Here is an 18,326-nt window from a genome sequence, read left to right as displayed (position 1 = left end):
TCTGACTGACTCAGCATGTCAGGTATCAATCCTGGTCCGTCCCCACACCCGCCTTTTTAAAAGGGGAGGGGTGTGTGTGTGTGTGTGTGTGTGTGTGTATATACACACACACACACACACGGATATAGCATGTGTGTGTGTGTATATATATACACACACACACGGATATAGCATGTATATATCCACTTCTTAGTGATGGATGAATTAATAGCAGTTTTCAAGGTTGCTGTTAGAATTGAATGTTGCTAGATGTTTTCCCCCAAGTCACAGAAAAAAGTAACTAACTGGAGAGAATACTTCAATTTTAAGCAAAATTTTCCTTTTTTGAATAGAAATTCTTAATTTGATGTAATCAAATCCATCAAATTTTCACATTATGGTTTGTGCTTTTGAAGTCTCAAATCTTTAGCTATCCAAGTCTCTGGTTTTGACTTTGGACACCATTAGGGAATGATTACAGAGAGAAATTCCTAGAAGGAGATCAGCTGGAAATGGAAAAATTGTAGATAGAAAAGGGAGAATGAGATTACCTCAATCTAAATTCCAGATTCTCTTCTACGTAGATGGTTGTGTTGTCTTCAAATAGGAGCAATTTAATTTTTTCCTTTCCAGTTCTTATGACTTTTCTTTTTCTTTCCTTATTGCCCTGGCTAGGCTCTCTAGTGTGATAGAGAAGTGGTGAGGATGGACATCCTTGCCCTGTTCCCAATCCTAGAGGGAATATAGTTAGTCTTTCACCATTAACTATAATGTTAATGGTAGTTTTTTTTGTGGAGGTCCTTTATTAGGTTGAGGAAGCTAGTTTTCTGAACTTTTTTTTTTAATCGTGAATGTGTTGAATTTTATTAAGTGCTTTGTTTGCATAAATTGATACAATTATGATTTTTATTCTTTAGCTTATTAATATGGTGTAGACTTCATTGATTTTTTCAATATTGAGCCAGGCTTGCATCCCAGGAGTAAACTTCACTTGATCATGTTGTATATTATTGAATTTGCTAAAATTTTGTTAAGGATTTGCATGTCTATATTTGGGAAGGATATTGGTCTATAGTGTGTGTGTGTAGAATTTATTTTATTTTTTGGTACTGTCTGTCTGGTTTTGGTATCAGAGTAGTACAGGCCTTGTAAAATGAGTTGGGAAGTGTTTCTTCCTCTTGTTTTCTGGAAGATATTGTATAGAATTGGTATTAATTCTTTAAATGTTTAGTAGAATTCTCCAGTGAAACTGTCTGCATCTATGAGATGATCATTTGGCTTTAATTCATGTTGTTACATTTCTGATGTTCTTTATTCCTTGGTACAGGTTTGTATTTCCATCTAGCATCTCTTCTTTCCACTTGAAGGACTTCTAACATTTCTCGTAGTGCAGGTTTGTTGGTGATGAATTCTTTCAGCATTTGTAATGTCTGAAAAATCTTTATTTTGCCTTCTCTTTTGAAATATTCTCTGGGAATAGAATTCAACGTTGTCAGTTTTTTCTTTCAGTACTTAAAAGATGTTTCTCTGCTGTCTTCTCATTTGCCTTGTTTCTGACAAGAAATCTGCTGTCATTCTATTCTTTGTTCCTCTGAATGTAACACGTGTTTTTTGTTCTGCTTTTAAGATTTTCTCTTTATTACTGGTTTTGAGCAATTTGCTCATCATCTGTCTTAGATTTCTTCATGTTTCTTGTGCTTGGGGTTTGTTGAGCTTTTTGGATTTGTGCATTTATAGTGTTCATCAAATTTGGAAAGTTTTTGACCATTATTTTTTTTTCAGATATCTTTTCTGCTCCTTTCCCCCTTTGGGGATTCCAGTTACTGATATTTGAGGCTGCTTTAAGTTGCCCTACAGGTCATGATGCTCTTTTTTTGTTTTGTTCTTGAAGTTTTTTTTTCAGTTTCATCTTGGATAATTTTTAAAACAATGTCTTCAAGTTTACTAGTCTTCTGCAGTGTTTACTCTGTAGTTAGTCCCATTTAGTGCATTTTCCACCTAGTATGTTGTAGTTTTTATCTCTAGAAATTCATTTGGGTCTTTTTAAAATTTCCCATGTCTCTAACTTTTTGAACACATAGAATACAGTTATAACAACTTTGAATGTCCCGACTGCTAATTGTAACATCTATATAGTTCTAGGTTGACTTCAGTTAACTTTTTTCTCTTCACTTTGGGTTGTATTTTCCTGATTCTTTGCATGCCTGGTAATTTTTTATTGACTGCCAGACATTGTGTATTGAACTTGTAAGGTGCTGGGTATTTTTGTATTCTTATAAATATTCTTGGGCTTACCCAGTATAGTAATGTGAGGCAACCATAGGCTCATCTTATTTGTTTTCCATATCTCAAGGGATTGCTGTGCTATGTTGCCTAATGTTTTGAAAACCACTGTTTCATATATTTTGTCAGTTAAGTTACTTTTAAAGAGTTTGATCCTTCTGAGTCTTGCTTTTAAGATTTGTTAGGTGGGACTGAAGCAGTACTTGGTCTGGGGATAATTATTGCCCATTACTAAGGTAATACCCTACTAGGTACTCTGCCCCATGCATTATGAATCATGAGGGGTTTTTTGTTGTTATTGTTTTTGTTTTTTAACGTTGGTTGGTGGGAACAGGCATTATTTCTGGCCCTTTGTGAGTACTAGGCACTGTTACCTCTAATCTTTTCTGATGATTTTTCTTCTAGCCACAGTAATTTCCTCACACACATGTACTCATCAATACTTAAGCCATATACTCAAAGGGGGCCTTTTGCAGATCTCTGGGTTCTCTTTCTATGTAGCTGTCTCCTCTCCAGTACTCTGTGCTGAGAAAAAGCAGATCTACTCTGTCATTCCTGAATACCCTGGAACTTTGGTAATCAGCTCTCAGGGAGGCCCAAAGGACTGCCCATGGAGTGCTCAGGGCCTTGAGCCCAGTGTTCTGAAGACCTTTTCAGTTGTCCTTAGGTGTTAGCAGTGCACTTGGATTGCTTTTTGAAGGGGGTGGAGGAGGAAAATAAATTGGCTATAGTAAGTTTCATTAAAAAACAACAACAACAAAATTCAGCAATGTATAAAAAGAATTATACACCACAGTCAAGTAGGATTTATCCCAGTTATGCAAAGCTCGCTTAACATTTGAAAATCAGTTAATGTAATCCGTCACATCAACAGGTTAAAGAAAAAATAACACATGATCATATCAATAGATGCAGAAAAAGCATTTGATAAAATTCAACATCCATTTATTATAAAAACTCTTAGTAAATGAGGAATAGAGGGGAACTTCCTCAACTTGATAAAGAATATCTATGAAAAATCTACAGCTTACATCATACTTAATGTTGAGACAATAGAAGCTTTCCCATTAAGAACAAGAACAAGACAAGGATATCCCCTCTCATCACTCCTTTTCAACATTGTACTGGAAGTACTAGCTAATGCAATAAGACAAGAAAAGGAAATAAAATGTATACAGAATGGGAAGGAAGAAATAAAATTGTCTTTGCAGATGACATAGTCATCTATGTAGAAAATCTGAAAGAATTTACCAAAAAAAAAAAAACAAAACTGCATAGAACTGGTAAGTGATTATAGCAAAATTGCAGGATACAAGGTTAATATACAAAAGCTAATTGCTTTCCTATATACTAGAAATGAGCAAGTGGAATTTGAAATTAAAAACACAATACCATTTACATTAGGACCCCCCAAAAATGAAATAGGTGTTAATCTAACAAAATATATACCAGATCTGTATGAGGAATATTTCAAAACCCTGAATGAAATCAAAGAACTAAATAAATGGAGAGAGATTTCGTGGGTAGGAAGATTCAATATTGTCAAAAATGTCAGTTTTTCCCAACTTGATCTATAGATTCAATGCAGTTGCAATCAAAATACCAGGAAGTTATTATGTGGATATTGAAAGACTCATTCTAAAGTTTATATGGAGAGGCAGAAGACTCAGAATAGCCAACATAATATAGAAGGAAAAGAACAAGGTCATATGACTGACACCAGCTGACTTCAAGACTTACTGTAAAGCTATAGAAAACAGCAAAGTGAAAGAATAGGCAAATGGATCAATGGATCGACAGAGAGCCCAGAAATAGATCCACAGAATATAGGCAACTGATGTTTGCCAAAGGAGCAAAGGCAATACAACGGAGCAAAAATGATCTTTCCAACAAACAGTGCTGGAACAACTGGATATCCACATGCAAAATACTGAGTCTAGACACAGACCTTTCTTACATCCCTCACAAAAATTAACTCAAAATGGGTCATGACCTAAATGTAAAACACAAAACTATAGAACTCCTGGAAAATAACATAGGAGAAAATCTACATGATCTTGAGTATGATGATGACTTTTTAGATACAAAATGAAACATAATCCATGAAAGAAAGAATTGATAAGCTGGACTTCATTAAAATTAAAAACTTCTGCTCTGCCAAAGACAATATCAAGAGAATGAGGGAACAAGCTGTAGACTGGAAGAAAATACTTACAAAAGATACATTTGATAAAGGACCACTATCCAAAATATACCAAGAACTCTTAAAACTCAAAAATAAGAAAACAACCCAATTAAAAAACTGGGCCAAAGGTCTTAACAGACACCTCACCAAAGAAGATACACAGATGGCAAATAAACATATGAAAAGATGCTCCACATCATATGTAATCAGGGAGATGCAAATCAAAGCAATGATATACCACTGTATACCTATTAGAATGGCCAAAATCCAGAATACTGACAACACCAAATGCTGGTGAGGATATGGAGCAGTAGGAGCTCTCATTCATTGCTGGTGGGAGTGCAAAATGGTACAGCCACTTTGTTTTTTGCTTTCTTTTTTTTATATATATTTTTATTTGGTTGCACTGGGTCTTAGTTGTGGCAGGCGGGCTCCTTAGTTGTGGCATGCAAACCCTTACTTGCAGCATGCATGTGGGATCTAGTTCCCTGACAGGGAACAAACCCAGGCCCCCTGCATTGGGACCACGGAGTCTTAACCACTGTGCCACCAGGGAAGTCCCCGTACAGCCAATTTGGTGGTTTCTTTCAAAACCAAACATACTCTTGCCATACAATCCAGCAATCAGGCTCCTTGGTATTTACCCAAAGGAGTTGCAAACTTATGTCCACACAAACACCTGCACGTGGATGTTTATAGCAGCTTTATTCATAATAGTTAATACTTGGGAGCAACCAAGATGTCCTTCTGTGGGTGAATGGATAAGCTATGACATGTCCAGCAATGGAATAAGATTCAGCACTAATAGGAAATGAACTCTCAAGCCATGAAAAGACACAGGAATTTGAAACGTATACTACTAACTGAAAGAAACCCATCTGAAAAGGCTACACATACTGTATCATTCCAACTATGACATTCTGGAAAAGGCAAAATTATGGAGACAGTAAAAAGATCGGTGTTTGCCAGGGGTTGGGGGTGGTGGGTGGTACATGGAGGGATGAATAGGTGGAGCACAGAGGATTTTTAGGGCAGTGAAAATACTCTGTATACTATAAAGATGGATACATGTCATTAGACATTTGTCCAAACCCATAGAATATACAACCCCTAGAGTGAACTGTAATGTAAACAATGGACTTTGGGAGATAATGATGTATCAGTGTAGGTTCATCAACTGTTATGAATGTACCACTCTGGTGGGAGATGTTGATAGTGCAGACGACTGTGCGTGTGTGAAGGCAGTAAGTATGTAGGAAATTTAAAAATTTTCCTTTCAACTTTGCTACAAACCTAAAACTTCTCTTTAAAAAAAAAAGTCTTAAAAAATCAGTGGAATAGCGACTTCCCTGGTGGCACAGTGGTTAAGAATCTGCCTGCCAGTGCAGGGGACACAGGTTTGAGCCCTGGTCCAGGAAGATCCCACATGCCGTGGAGCAACTAAGCCTGTGCGCCACAACTACTGAGCCTGTGCTCTAAAGCTTGTGAGCCACAACTACTGAGCCCGTGTGCCAGAACTACTAAAACCTGCATGCCTAGAGCCCGTGCTCCACAACAAGAGAAGCCACCTCAGTGAGAAGCCCACGCACCGCAAGGAAGAGTAGCCCCCGCTTGCTGCAACTAGAGAAAGCCCGTGTGCAGCAACGAAGACCCAACACAGCCAATAAATAAATAAATAAATAAATAAATAATTTATTTAAAAGAAATCAATGGAGTATTAAGTTACATGAATGTATACAGTTGCAAAAACTCCTAGAACTGTACACTTAACTGGGTGCATTTTAGTGTGTATATATTAATATAGATACGATTGTATATTATATATGTAGAGTTGGTTTAAAAAATAGGAACTCTAGCCACACTGAGTTCATATTCCAGCTTTGTCTCTTACAAGCTGTTGACCTTGGGAAGTTAAGCTTTTATTTTTATTTTACTTCAGTTTCCTCATCTGTAAAATAGGAATGATAATAGTAGCTGTTTCACAGGTTGTTGGGAAGATTAAATGAGATAATACGTAAAAAAGTGCTTAGAACAGTATATGACACAGAGTTAAGTGTTTAGCAAGTATTAACAAGGTTTAGAAGCTGCTTGCTATTGTGCAGAGTATCTGCTCTTTTTAAATGTGGTAATGATATTAACCTTCCTCTCATAGGCTTGGCTTGAGGATTAAATGAGAAAGAACATAAAAACAAGTCATCAGTAATATAAGCTATTTATTTCCATATGTAGGCTCCCTGAAAATTATATGTAATTTTCCCTGGGAAGTTAGTGAAGCTTTTCATGAGCTCTTTGGAACGGTCTGTCACCCCCACCCCTAATCTAGGATTAAGAGTTGCTACTTTAAACAACCTGAGAGTAATTTTTGAAAAGTCATGGAAAAGTTATGGGCTTTGTAATCTGAAAACCAGGAATCAGTTGGAGTATTACCACATCCTAGCCTCAGTTTCTGTTTCTGTTAAACAGGGAGGGTAATACTATCCCATTACCTTGACAAGGTTTTGACAGGCAGGTTTAGAAATGTAGGTGAGAGTTCCACATTAACCATAAAAGTATACAAATAGTCACAGTATTACCGATTGAGAAGTAAAGTTGTATATCAGAGACTCTTTTGATTTTCATATATTGCATTTGTTCAGGAATTTTTCCCTGTAGAGGAGATTTTTTTTTTTTCACTTTTTGTTAAGTGTGAACTCTTACCCCTTGTTCTTAAAATGCATTTATTCCCTAGATTAATGTTTCTATTTGGATAGTTCCTTATTTCCTGGATTGCTTTTAGTAACAGTGTTTGAAAGCTTAAGAGTTTTGAATCTTTGAAATACACAATAATGTCTGGATTACTTACAAAGCCTGTGATTTGTAAAGTGAAGCAATTTTATTTTTTATAATAAATAGTACTCTTTACCTTGGTTTAGTATCTTTTAGTTCACAAAGCACTTGCTTGTTTTTCTTTCATTTGATCCCTAAAACAACTTTTGAGTTGAGCAGGGCAGATGTTATCTCTTGATGGAGGAGGAAGCTGATGTGTGAAAGGGTAAATGGCTTGTTCTAATCCCATAGTGAGTAAGGGATTTACCTGGGATTGGAACCCAGACTCTCTGATATTTAGTCTGGGGCTCTTTCCATAGATCCGCATACTATTTTTGTGAGAATATCTTGGTAAAATCAGCTCAGGGAAATTGCTATTAATGGTTGTTTTTGTTTTATTAAATTTTTTTAAAAACCAGAATCTTACAGAAAAGTTGGCAATATAGAGAACTTTTTGAAAAACCAGTTTTAAGTGAGGTGCTGACCTGATACCCCATCACCCCTGAATACTTCAGTGTGCTTTTCCTACAAACAAGGGCATTCTCCTGTATAACCACAATACAACCATCAAAATCAGGAAATTAACATTGATTCATTACTATCTCTAGTCATTAGACCTCGTTCATATTTCAGTCGTTGTCTCAATAACATTCTTTAGAGCAAAACAATCCAGTTCAGAATTATACATTGCATTTATTTGTCATGTCTCTTTTGTTTCCTTCAGTCTTTCCTTGATTTTCATGGCATTGACACCTTTGAAAATTGCAGGTCATATTTTTTAGATGGTCCCTCAATTTGAGTTTGTCTGATGTTTCCTCAAGATTAGATTCAGGTTAAGCACCTTGGACAGGATTATCATGGGTGTGATGCTGTGCTCTTCTCATTGCATTCTAGTAGTTTGTCCATTCCTGACGGTGATCACTTTAATGACTTGATTAAGGTAGTTTTTGCCAAACTTCTACACTGAAGAGTTACTCTTCGTCATTGCAATTAGTAAAGATTTTGTGGGAAGATACTTTAAAACCTCGTAAATACTCCATTTCTCATTAAGTTATCAATTTATTCATTTATATCAGTGTGGGCTCACAGTTTTCTGTTTATTTGATTGGTTAATAATCTGTTAATATCATTATTGATTTTGATGCTCACATTACCCAGATTGGCAGTGGGAGCCTTTTTAAGCTGTCTCCTGTATCCTTTTTTGACATGTCCCCATCATTCTTTGAGCACTTCTTTGCTTTCTGGCACAATGGGATGTTTCAGTCTCATCTTGTACTTTCTCTGCCCCAGCCCTGGAATCAGGTATTTCTCCAAGGACCCCGGTTGCTTTTAGAGGATGGTTGTATTTAGAAGCCGAGGTCTGGGTCCTAGATATGCTCATTGCTATTGGGGTGTTACTCCTGCCAAGGCCCTTTCAGTAGACAGAGCCAGGAAGTATGTGTGTGTTAAAAGTCAGGTCATACTTACAGTTCTCTATTATATATTTACTGAAAACCTTGAAATCACATTAGTATCTCCAATTCAAATTCAACTCCGTAGAACTCATTCTATTATGGTTTTCTGCTAACCTCAACTGTGAGAAAGCAGGCCTTCCTTACTGGTCTTGGGCTTGCGTTAGGCATGCTCCCCCATCACCTTCCACCCCATGCAGATGCTCTACTCATTTACCTTGCTTTCCTGGGATTACAGTGGTTTGACATGCCCCTGCTCTCCCACTGCCCTGTGGATGCCCTACTTGCCCTCTGATTCCCTATTATGCTAGGCAAGTCTCCTCTCACCCCACATAGCCTCCTCATACCTGCCCTGGCTCCCCACCCCACTCTAGGGTCCCTCGTGCTTGGACATGCTCCTCACCCTCTTGGGCTCTGATACCCGTGTTGGGCTGTCCCTCCATGGGGCACCTTTCACACTCCTTGTGTTTCAACATCCTGGTCGTGGCTGCCCTTGAGCATGAATGCTTTTTCCAGCCCACTCAGGTTCTGGCTCCACATGCCAGGGTGCTTCCCCTCAGTGGATGCCTTCCTCATTCACTCTGATTTAACATCATATTGGCCAGGCCACCTCTTACCGTGGACGTTCTCCTACCTCGCTCATGATCTGATGCCTCTTGTTAGGTCACCCCCTCTGAGGGACATTTTCCTCACCCTGCTCAGGCTTTGACATCTCACGCTGAGCCATCGCCGATGTGGGCATCTACCCTGCTCTGCCCACATGATAGTTTTAGGAGTAAATTTTTCAGAAAGAGCAGAGGAAAACTTAGGGAAGGGGAGGCTCTTAAAATTTTTTTAAGAACAAAAATATTTATTGACAAGGAAATGGATGCCATCTTTGCAAATGCTATTAATACGATTGGAGAGTCTAGATTTTACAGTGCTGCTCAGCACAGGAGAGAATTTATTAAAAGTGCATGGAGTACTGCACATTGTGGAGGGATGTGCAGGCTCTGTCCTTCTGCTTGGGATCCAGCTCTGCTTCTTCCAGTTAACTTGCTTTGCACATTGTGGCATAAGAATCTTTCCATAGGAATCTATAGTAAGGTAAAACTTTGTAACTCCTCTCATAGTAGTATCTATGTATCTTTATTAATCTGATCCTGAGAACAGTATTAGAAATGAAAAGTTAAGTGCAAAATCTTGAAATGACTTGTCTGTATAATTACACAACTAAGTTAATCATTTTCTGACAAGTCTCAACAGTGACAGCGTTCTTCTATGGAGGTGTTAACTTGTTATGGGTTAGAAAGCACCCTTTGATACAGCATTTTCAGCCTGGAAAAACGGCTTTAATTTCAGAGTCTACTGAAACAAATGGAGACTTGTTGGAAATATTAACACTACCTTTTTTGCTTGTATATCTAGCTTAAAGGAATCAGTGTTTATTAGGTGATGTTTGCTAGCACTTTCTGAAGTGTATACAGTTACTTTTGACCGTGTTGTCAACTTTTTTTTTTTTTCCTTGTGGTACGTGGGCCTCCCACTGTTGTGGCCCCTCCCGTTGCGGAGCACAGGCTCCGGACGCGCAGGCTCAGCGGCCATGGCTCACGGGCCCAGCCGCTCCGCGGCATGTGGGATCTTCCCGGACCGGGGCACGAACCCGTGTCCCCTGCATCGGCAGGCGGACTCTCAACCACTGCGCCACCAGGGAAGCCCCATGTTGTCAACTTTAAGACAGTTCAGTTGGTATGAATTTTGAAATACTATACCTCAGCCCCCTCGGCATATAAATTTGTAACTAAGGAGACAGTGCTGAAGTTTTACCCTAGTCCATAGAGAATAGGTTGCTATTTTGCTTTAGAATACTAGCTGGTGTGAAGATTTGATAGCTGTGAACTGAGTAAGGGATCCCAGTACTGTGTGTGTCTCAGTTTGTACTTCTAAATAACAAAGGGTTGAGGGCCTAGCATGATGGCATAGTTATCATATGCAGCAGATACATTTTGTGAGGAGTTCGTGTTACATTTTTCTCCTAATCTCATAATACGTTGTAATTGAAGAAAAGTAGGTCCTAATTGAAAGCTGATGATCCAGCAGAGTGATCAATAGCATGATGCTCTTTTAAAAAAATTAGCTTTCCCGCTGCCTGAATATTGTCAAAGCCTTTGTTTCATGACTTCAAGCTGAGTGTACTTAATCATTTTGAGAACATGGCCCTGAGCACAGAGCATGGCCCTTCCAGTCAATCACTGAGAATTGTGTTCAGAAGAGTGTGGTATTGAATAGAAATGCTCTCTTGCCTTACTCTCAGGCTTCATTCTCCCAGAGGCAAGAACCTACCAGACCTCCCTTCTTTCAAACACATTTTAGCTGCTTGTGTGTCATTTTTCATATTTAAGAGCCAAGGCTGTTGTCAGCAGGTGTGACTTATTGATACCTTTGACTCCAAAGGAAAACATCTTAAAGAATAACAGTCAGGTGTAAGCAGTGTATATTCAGTAAGTTACCTCTTGTTAGAGAAACAGTTACTGGGAACTGGAAACTATGTGTCAGATGTTGGAGGAAAACTCATTCATCAGACATTTATTGTGCCAGGTGTGGGACTAGGATATGAGAAGACATTTGGCGCCCTCAAGGAGCTGCCACTCTAGTGGGGAAGACCGATATTTGATTAGAGGCACACGGGTGGTTCTCCACCTTGGCTGCACATTGGAATAAGTTGGGGAGGTTTTAAAAAAACAAACAAACAATGCCTAGAGATTCTGATTTAATTGTTCTGAGGTGTGGCTTGGGCGTCAGGACTTTTAAAAGCTCCCCAGGTAGTTGTGATTGTGACAGGGTCGAATGTGGTAAGAGCTGCAAAAGTGGGGAAGTACAGGGTGCCTTGGGAGCACGGAGGAGGGGCACTTAACCCAGTCTAGGATGTGAGTGTGGGGGGATTGAGAAGACTTCCCAGAGAGGAGGAAATGCCTGAGCTAAGGCTTGATGAAAAAGACTGGGCAGATAGTTCCTTCCAGAAGAGCAGCTGAATAAGGTAGAACAGTAAAGTGGTGAGTGCCTTTGGATGATCCATGCTGATTCTGCTGCTACTTTGCTTTGACTTTGGCTAGTTTATCCTCTGAGTTTCAGTGTCCTCATCTCTAAACTGGGGGTAATAATACTTACAGGGTTGTTGAAGATTATCTGAGATAATGCATGTACAGTGCTTAGGATCATGCCTGGCACCTAGGAAACAGATACGGGCTGTGGTATGGTAATGATGTTATCGTTAGAGAATCAGAGCATGGATTGTTCAGAGAGCTACAAGTAGTTCTCTATAGCTGGATCTTAGGGTGCAAGACTGCACGAGGTAAGGGTGGGTGGCAAAAAAGAGCTTGGCAGATGGGCGGAGTTCCAGATCATGGAGGTATAAGAGTATAAGGCAACTAATGATGGGATATCATGGCAGAACCAGGACATTTCCATGGTAATATGTTAAGATATGATGTGCTCTGGGAAAGCTTGGGTCTGTATTGGAAAATGGCTCAGAATATAGTATTTTTAACTTCATTACATATACTGAATTAGCAGGAGTGTTAATAGGACAGAAATAGGATTTTCAGTTCCTTTAGCCAAGTAGTTAAAAATATTAAGCGTCTTAAAGAGTAATGGAGGAAATAAGTAGTCTCAAGGTATTCAGTAGTTCCAGAGATTCTCTGGAAATTGTTACAGTATTAGTGGTTTAATAAAAATATTAAGTAAGAGTTGCTTGGCCATTTACATTTAGAGGAGACACATTAAAACTTATTTTTTGATGTGCAGAGAAATAGAAAATGCTTCCATCTGCATTGGCTTCACTGGCCCTTATGTATATTTGTCGGTATGTTATATAACTTGTCACAGTGTCACAACATTAGTCACTACTTCTTCTGGGTCCCTTTCTTTTTCTCTTCTTCTGGGACCCCTATAATTCGAATGTTGGTGCATTTAATGTTGTCCCAGAGGTCTCTGAGACTGTCCTCAATTCTTTTCATTCTTTTTTCTTTATTCTGCTCTGCAGTAGTTATTTCCACTATTTTGTCTTCCAGGTCACTTATCTGTTCTTCTGCCTCAGTTATTCTGCTATTGATCCCTTCTGGAGTATTTTAAAATACATTTATTGTGTTGTTCATCGTTGCTTGTTTCCTCTTTAGTTCTTCTAGGTCCTTGTTAAATGTTTCTTGCATTTTCTCTATTCTATTTCCAAGATTTTGGATCATCTTTACTATCATTATTCTGAATTCTCTTTCAGGTAGACTGCCTATTTCCTCTTCATTTGTTAAGTCTGGTGGGTTTTTACCTTGCTTCTTCATCTGCTGTGTGTTTTTCTGTCTTTTCATTTTGCTTATCTTACTGTATTTGGGGTCTCCTTTTTGCAGGCTGCAGGTTTGTAGTTTCCGTTGTTTTTGGTGTCTGTCCCCAGTGGCTAAGGTTGGTTCAGTGGGTTGTGTAGGTTTCCTGGTGGAGGGGACTAGAGCCTGTGTTCTGGTGGATGAGGCTGGATCTTGTCTTTCTGAGTGGCAGGTCCACATCTGGTGGTGTGTTTTGGGGTATCTGTAGCCTTATTATGATTTTAGGCAGCCTCTCTGCTAATGGATGGGGCTGTGTTCCTGTCTTGCTAGTTGTTTGGCATAGGACGTCCAGCACTGTAGTCTGCTGGTCGTTGAGTGAAGCTGGGTGCTGGTGTTGAGATGGAGATCTCTGGGAGATTTTTGCCGTTTGATATTAAGTGGAGCTGGGAGGTAATATCGCAGCTGTGGACCAGTGTCCTGAAGTTGGCTCTCCCACCTCAGAGGCACAGCACTGACTCCTGGCTGCAGCACCAAGAGCCTTTCATCCACACGGCTGGCACAAGGTGGCCATCCCTGGTTTCACATCAACATGGTCTCAGGCACAAACCTCCTTGTTTTTCCATTTTGTCTTTAAGTTACTTGTTGAACCAACCGGCCCGCCGTCCCCACGACTGTCGCGGCTTTGGCCGCCGGAGCCCCTCCAGAGCCGGCAGCCTCAGTGAGGCTGCCCTCCCCTCGGGCTCCGGGGCAGTTCCGTGACGGCGGAGGGAAGAGACCCCGAGCCAGGCGTTCCAGCTCTGCGGAAACGCGGGCTCCGTTCTCTCACTACTTCTTCTGTAATGTAACATGTAAATGATCATGGATGAGCATGACTATAACTTGTATAGTCCAGTTTAGTTTGTTCTTAGGGTTGTAGTCAGCTTTTTTCTTTTTTTTTCCCTAAAGAGACTGTCATAATCTTTGGCTCCATGTAATAGAGCTCTGGCAGCTATTTGAACTGAGTAAGAAACTTAGGTAGTTTTATTATGCATTACAATGAGGCAGTAACTATGGGTAACACTAGAAGAGAAGTTAGCTTCATTGCTTCCACAAATGCTTATTTTCTTTGAAATCTTTTATTGCAAAAGCACTGTTGAAATGATGGATTATTGAGGTATACCTTATGTTTATTTTATGTTATATGTACAAATTATTTGGAAGAAGAATTCCATTTAACTAGATCAGTGGTTCTTAAAGCGTGATCACTAGTCCAGCAGCATCACTATTACCTGGGTACTTATTGGAAATGCTAATTCTTGGGTCCTACCCCAGAAACCCTGGAGGTGGGGCTTCAAATCTATCTTTTAACATGCTAAAGTTTGAGTCATAAAAGTGTATAATCACTCCAGTCATTTATTGAAATCCTTTAGACCCCAGGAAAGCTAGTCTGTACTTCCTTTATTCCTTCTCAATATTTATTTGATTCTGGCTATGTGCCAGGCACTGTTTAGGTACCTGGGAAAAGCTAGTGGGTATGACAGACAAAAATCCCTGCTCTCCTGCAGTTTACATTTAGAGGAGGGAAACAGGTTGTGATTGGTGTGATGTGGAGAATTAAAATTCGATGGTAGAGAGTGTGTTGGGGAAGGCCTTTCTGAGGTCAGGTATAAGCCTTATTTTGAATGACAGGAAGGACCACCTGTATGAAGATCAATACAAAAGGCTATAAGATAGGAATGAATTAGGTGTGTTTAGGAGCAGACAGAAGGCCAGTATGGCTGGAGTGCAGTGGGCAAGGAGAGAGAGGTATGAAATGAAATTGGAGAGACAGGCAGAGGCCAGATAATGTAGGACCTTGTAAGGACTTTTTTCCTTCTCATTTTTTTAATTATAGTAAAATGCACATAACATAAAATTTATCAGCCTAACCACTTTTCAGTGTATGGTTCAGTGATATTAAGTACACTCATATTCTTGTGCAACCATCGCCACCATCCATCTCCAGAACTGAGTTTGGTGGGCTTTTTTTTTTTTTTTTTTTCCGCTTAACTGGTGGATATCAGGAAATGCAAGTCTGAGGAAGAAAAGTGCCATTTGTTAAGTTAGAAATGCTTCTTAGAAATCCAGATGGGAAAGTTGAGCAGGCAGTTGCTAAGGGAATCTGGGGTCAGGGAAGAAGTCGGGTTGGAGACAGGATTTTGGGGCTCATCAGCATTTGCCTGGTAATTAATGCTGTGAGACTGAATGAGATCATTTAAGTAATGAGTGTAGACAGGGAGAGGTCCAGCACTAAGTTCAAGGGTAGGAGAGCTTATGTGAGAAGGAATCAGCAAAGGAGCAGCCAGTAAGGCAGGAAGAATACCAGTTGAGAGTGATGTCCTGGCAGGCAAGTGAAGAAAGTGTTTGGAGAAGGAGGGCAGATCAATCAGCTGTGTCAAATGCTGCTGAGAGGTTAAGACAAGCATCGAGAATTTACCATTTTGGCACATTTTAGCAATGTGGAGGTCATTGGTGATCATGACAAGTTGTCTCAGTGGTGTGGTGGGTTCAGAAGCCTGGTTGAAGTGTGTTAAAGAGAAAGGGAGGAGAAGCAGCAGAGATATAATGAGTTTAGACAACATTAAGATGTTCTTCGCTTAGAGAGATAGCAGATCTGTACAAACCACCTTAACTTAGTGGCACAGGTTAACATGTCGGAGCTCCAGTGTTAAAAAATTTGATATGTAACACCTTTGTATGCTCATGTTTTTTCCTTTCAATTTTTTAAATGGGGAAAAATAAGCTTAAAAGTGCACATTTGGGTAAAAAATGCGTGGAATCTCCAAGGAATCTCCATGGAGTCGTAGGGTCCTGCAGAATACGTTTTGAAAGTCATTATCTTAATCCTGAGGAATGAAATTCTGAGATGAAATTCAGCCAGTTGCAGAATAGGCTTAAAGATATTTTTAGATTTTAGAAGGAATCTTCCTCGTACTCTTCAGATGACCTTAGAACATTCCTTTCTTTCAACAAACCCTCTACTTTGAGATTATTTGAATGAAGGGGATATTCCATATGGTATTTTCCACAGATGTTTTGGTGACCAAAGGATGCTGACCTTGTAGGTCTTTTTGTACTCTCTTGCAGGAAAAAAAAGGCATGAAACATTTTTAAACAGCTTTCTTAAAACTTGAGTTTACTTTTATTTAGTTAAGTGAGATACTCTGATTTAATGTCTAATTTAAAAATTATATTGGACAAAGGTATATTTAAATTCCTTGACTTTTAGAGCAGCCAACTCTTTTCACTCTAGGTACTTATTTAAGGCACAAGCCCAAATTTCTCCTCAGTGAGGAAGTAATGATCCTTCACATGAGAAATAAGTAGATCCCTGATCGACAGACAACTACCCCTGAGGAAGTAGAGGGAGTATTACGGTATTTTACTGAGTCTAAGATGCCATTATTTATAAGATGCACTGTTACTATATGTACTACTTACTACCAGGAAAGAAAAAAATGTTGCCATTTAGAATTGTAAGATGCAATAGATTGTAAGATTTGGGAAAATGTGGGGAAAAAATTTCATCTTAGAATCAATGAAACACAATTTGAGCTCCCGGAGGTCTGAGTTGCAGCTCTGACTGTGTTTCTAACTAGTTGTGAGACTACTGACAAGTCACTTAGAATCTCTTTGCTTCAGGTTTCTCACCTGTATGGTGAGGGTGATGACTGATCCACATACCTCATAGGATTATAATGAGGATGGAATGAGATAAATGAGATAGTTATTTTGAAAAGTGGAATCTACTGGGCAAATTCAGGGTATTTAGTTGATTGAAATTAAGCCTTAGATCTGATTAGGCAACTCAGAAAGTTTCTTCTCTGAGCTTTGTTGTCAGGTTTAAAATAGAATTCCGTCATAGATGTTTGAATGTGTAACATTTTCTTCTACTAAATGATTTTCTTGCAACCTGGAAAGAATCTTTTTATTGTAGTTTTAGAATCAAAGAGAAAATCTGAAGATACTATGACTCTGATGTTCTTATCACTCAGAATGAGCAACTGTTAACATTCTCTTAGTGCTATGATCTTTTAAAAACTTAATATAAAATATTTATGACATAAAAAGGTAAAAGGATATAATAATGAACATTCATATACTTGCCATTGACAATTTCGGCAAAGCCCCCTATTAGCATCCTGTCTTTATTATAGCCTAATGAGATAGGATACTGTTTCTCTTATTTGAGTCTTTAAAACCTGTAAATAAACAAGTTAACTTCATCTGAATATTTTATCCTGGCGTATGAGGGAGAAGGTTACTTTGTGCTAGTGTTGCCTTGGTTTGAGTTTCCTCAAAATTCTATTTATGGTTTTGGAGATCAGCTGTGTAAACTGGAAATATGACATCTGTAAAATCATAATAATGGCTAAGCTATTATATGCCAAACATTGTATCTAGGCAATTTTTGTGTGTTTTCTTTACATTTCACAATAGTTCTTCTGGTTAGCTATTTTCATTTTATAGATTAGGAGGGCGTGGCTCAGAGAAGTTGAGTAACTTGTCCAAAGTTCCACAGCCATTAAGTTGCGGAGCTAATGATTTTAATCAAGGTCTGCCCTATACCACAGCCTGCATATTCTATACCATGCTCCCTCAATACTTGTCAGTAATCACAATCTGTTTCTTTTATAGGCAAAACCCAGAGACCATGTTTGAAGTGTATGTTGAAGTGGCCTATCCTAGGACAGGTGGCACTGTTTCAGGTATTTGCATGTTCCATTATGATATGGCGTGTTTGTTTATTGTATGAGCTAGCCATGCACATCGGATAATATGTGAATATTCTAAGCGGTTACTTATCTTTAAGTATGTTTAAGTGTCTTTCCCTTTTATCTGTGCCCACATCATCCTAGGGAATGGAGAATAATTGCAGTGAACAATTTAAATTAAGAGTTTTACTATAACAGCCTTGAAATATGGCTTTATTCATTGTAATCATTGGGTTTTGGTTTGTATCTTTCAGAGATGCCTGGAAGTCAACTATTTAGTGTGAAATATTGTCACCTTGCTAATAAGGAAGGTTTAGAATTAGGTTACAAAATAATATAAAGGGAAATCTCTGCCAGTAAACTGGAAGGAGATGTTTGAAATGGATTTAGTTCAGTAAATTTTGTCAGCTGGTTAAAGAAAGGTTGGAACTTAATTGAAGGAAACACCTCCTCTGGCTTTAGCTTTTGGACTAATTTGGACATGTATTCCTGAGCAACAGGGTCTTGGATAAGGTTAGAGTATCTTGTGTAGGTTGAGTAAATCACTTCTTGACCTAAAATCCTTCTTGGTTAATGAGAAAAAATAACCTTCTGACCT

At 38.8% G+C, this 18,326-nt stretch overlaps 1 protein-coding gene across 5 annotated transcripts in view; it reads left to right on the top strand.

Moving 5' to 3' along the window:
- Positions 1-18,326, top strand: part of DENND1A (DENN domain containing 1A) — a 541,841-nt gene that overhangs the window by 27,292 nt on the left and 496,223 nt on the right. For all 5 annotated transcript variants that reach the window (XM_012532876.3, XM_033427225.2, XM_033427223.2 and 2 more), the window contains exon 2: positions 17,652-17,722. In XM_012532876.3, the coding sequence (XP_012388330.2) occupies positions 17,681-17,722 (42 nt within the window). In that variant the 5' untranslated portion in view covers positions 17,652-17,680. The remainder of the gene's footprint in view (positions 1-17,651; positions 17,723-18,326) is intronic.

This window comes from Orcinus orca, chromosome 6, assembly GCF_937001465.1.
Source record: "Orcinus orca chromosome 6, mOrcOrc1.1, whole genome shotgun sequence".
Lineage (NCBI taxonomy): Eukaryota > Metazoa > Chordata > Mammalia > Artiodactyla > Delphinidae > Orcinus > Orcinus orca.
The sequence above is the reverse complement of the archived record's forward strand: the minus strand, read 5'-3'. Positions and strand labels throughout refer to the sequence as shown.